This window comes from Monoraphidium neglectum (assembly GCF_000611645.1).
Source record: "Monoraphidium neglectum strain SAG 48.87 unplaced genomic scaffold scaffold00228, whole genome shotgun sequence".
Lineage (NCBI taxonomy): Eukaryota > Viridiplantae > Chlorophyta > Chlorophyceae > Sphaeropleales > Selenastraceae > Monoraphidium > Monoraphidium neglectum.
Genome location: NW_014013400.1, coordinates 5,359 through 6,362, shown reverse-complemented (window position 1 = coordinate 6,362; position 1,004 = coordinate 5,359). Strand labels below are relative to the sequence as shown.

The following is a 1,004-nucleotide window of genomic DNA, read 5'->3' as shown; positions in this document are numbered from 1 at the left end:
CCACGCAACGCCATCCAAGGAACGAGGCGCGCTGCCTCTGGGGGTCGCTCGTCAACCGCAGCCGCAACCTCGTACGCCAGGCAAGGCACTGCAGGCACTGCGCGTGCATACGTGACTTCCCGCTCCAGCCCAGCCCCCCGCTGACCAGCAGCCGCTCTTGCCAGCGACTGATGCGGACGGCCGAGTTCACCATTCGAGAGCAGCCTCGCCGCACACCCCTTGAGACGACGCTCGACGCTTGTGCCCCGAACAGCCGCCGCCTCGCGCCCGATGCCCAATCGTGACAAAGTGAGTGTTTACTTCCCATGCATTCCCCTCCCGTCCGCCCCCCTAAACAAGGGTCTCATGCTGTTCCCGCCAGAGCACGCGGCGCTGAAGCCCGTGCTGGCACGCTGGTCTGTCGCGTTCGCGCGCTCCCTCAAGGCGCACCTGCGGGAAGACGGGGACGTCGCGGCCGGTGAGCGGGGGCGCGCATCATGCACCGTATGCAGCCCTTGCAGTTTTCACACACACTCACCAAATACGGGGAGAAGTCTTGGCAGCGGCGGGGCCCGCATGGGATGGACTCTGCGCCGCTGCATGCGCTGCGTGCGTCTTTGGCCGCCTCATGCCCCCACATCCCCTCGCAGCCCCTCATCGCATCCTCTGGCCCTGAACCCTCAACCCCAATCGCGCCCCCAGAGCTGCAGCACATTCTGGAGCCCCACGAGCTGGCGGTGGTGGCCAGCAACGCCAACCGCCCGCTGGCCGCGCTGCAGGCCATGTCGCGCACCATTTCAGCCGCGGGCCTTGACCCCATTGCCACCAGCCGGCTGGACATCAACCTGGAGACGTTTGAGGTGTGCGCCGTTTCATGACTGCCTGTGCATGCACGCGCGCACGTGGCATGGACGCGCGCGCACACACAAACACACACACACACACACACACACACACACACACACACACACACACACACACACACACACACACACTCTCGCTCTCTCTCTCTCTCTCTCTCACAC

The 1,004-nt window shown here is 65.3% G+C and overlaps 1 protein-coding gene across 1 annotated transcript; it reads left to right on the top strand.

Moving 5' to 3' along the window:
* Nucleotides 1–345: 345 nt before the first annotated feature.
* On the top strand, nt 346–857 carry MNEG_2096 (hypothetical protein; the record flags this gene model as incomplete). The annotated part of the gene is made up of 2 exons (XM_014049420.1): nt 346–457; nt 682–857. The coding sequence occupies 2 exons, from the start codon at nt 346–348 to the stop codon at nt 855–857; spliced, it is 288 nt and encodes a 95-aa protein (XP_013904874.1).
* Between the last annotated feature and the right edge of the window lie 147 nt (nt 858–1,004).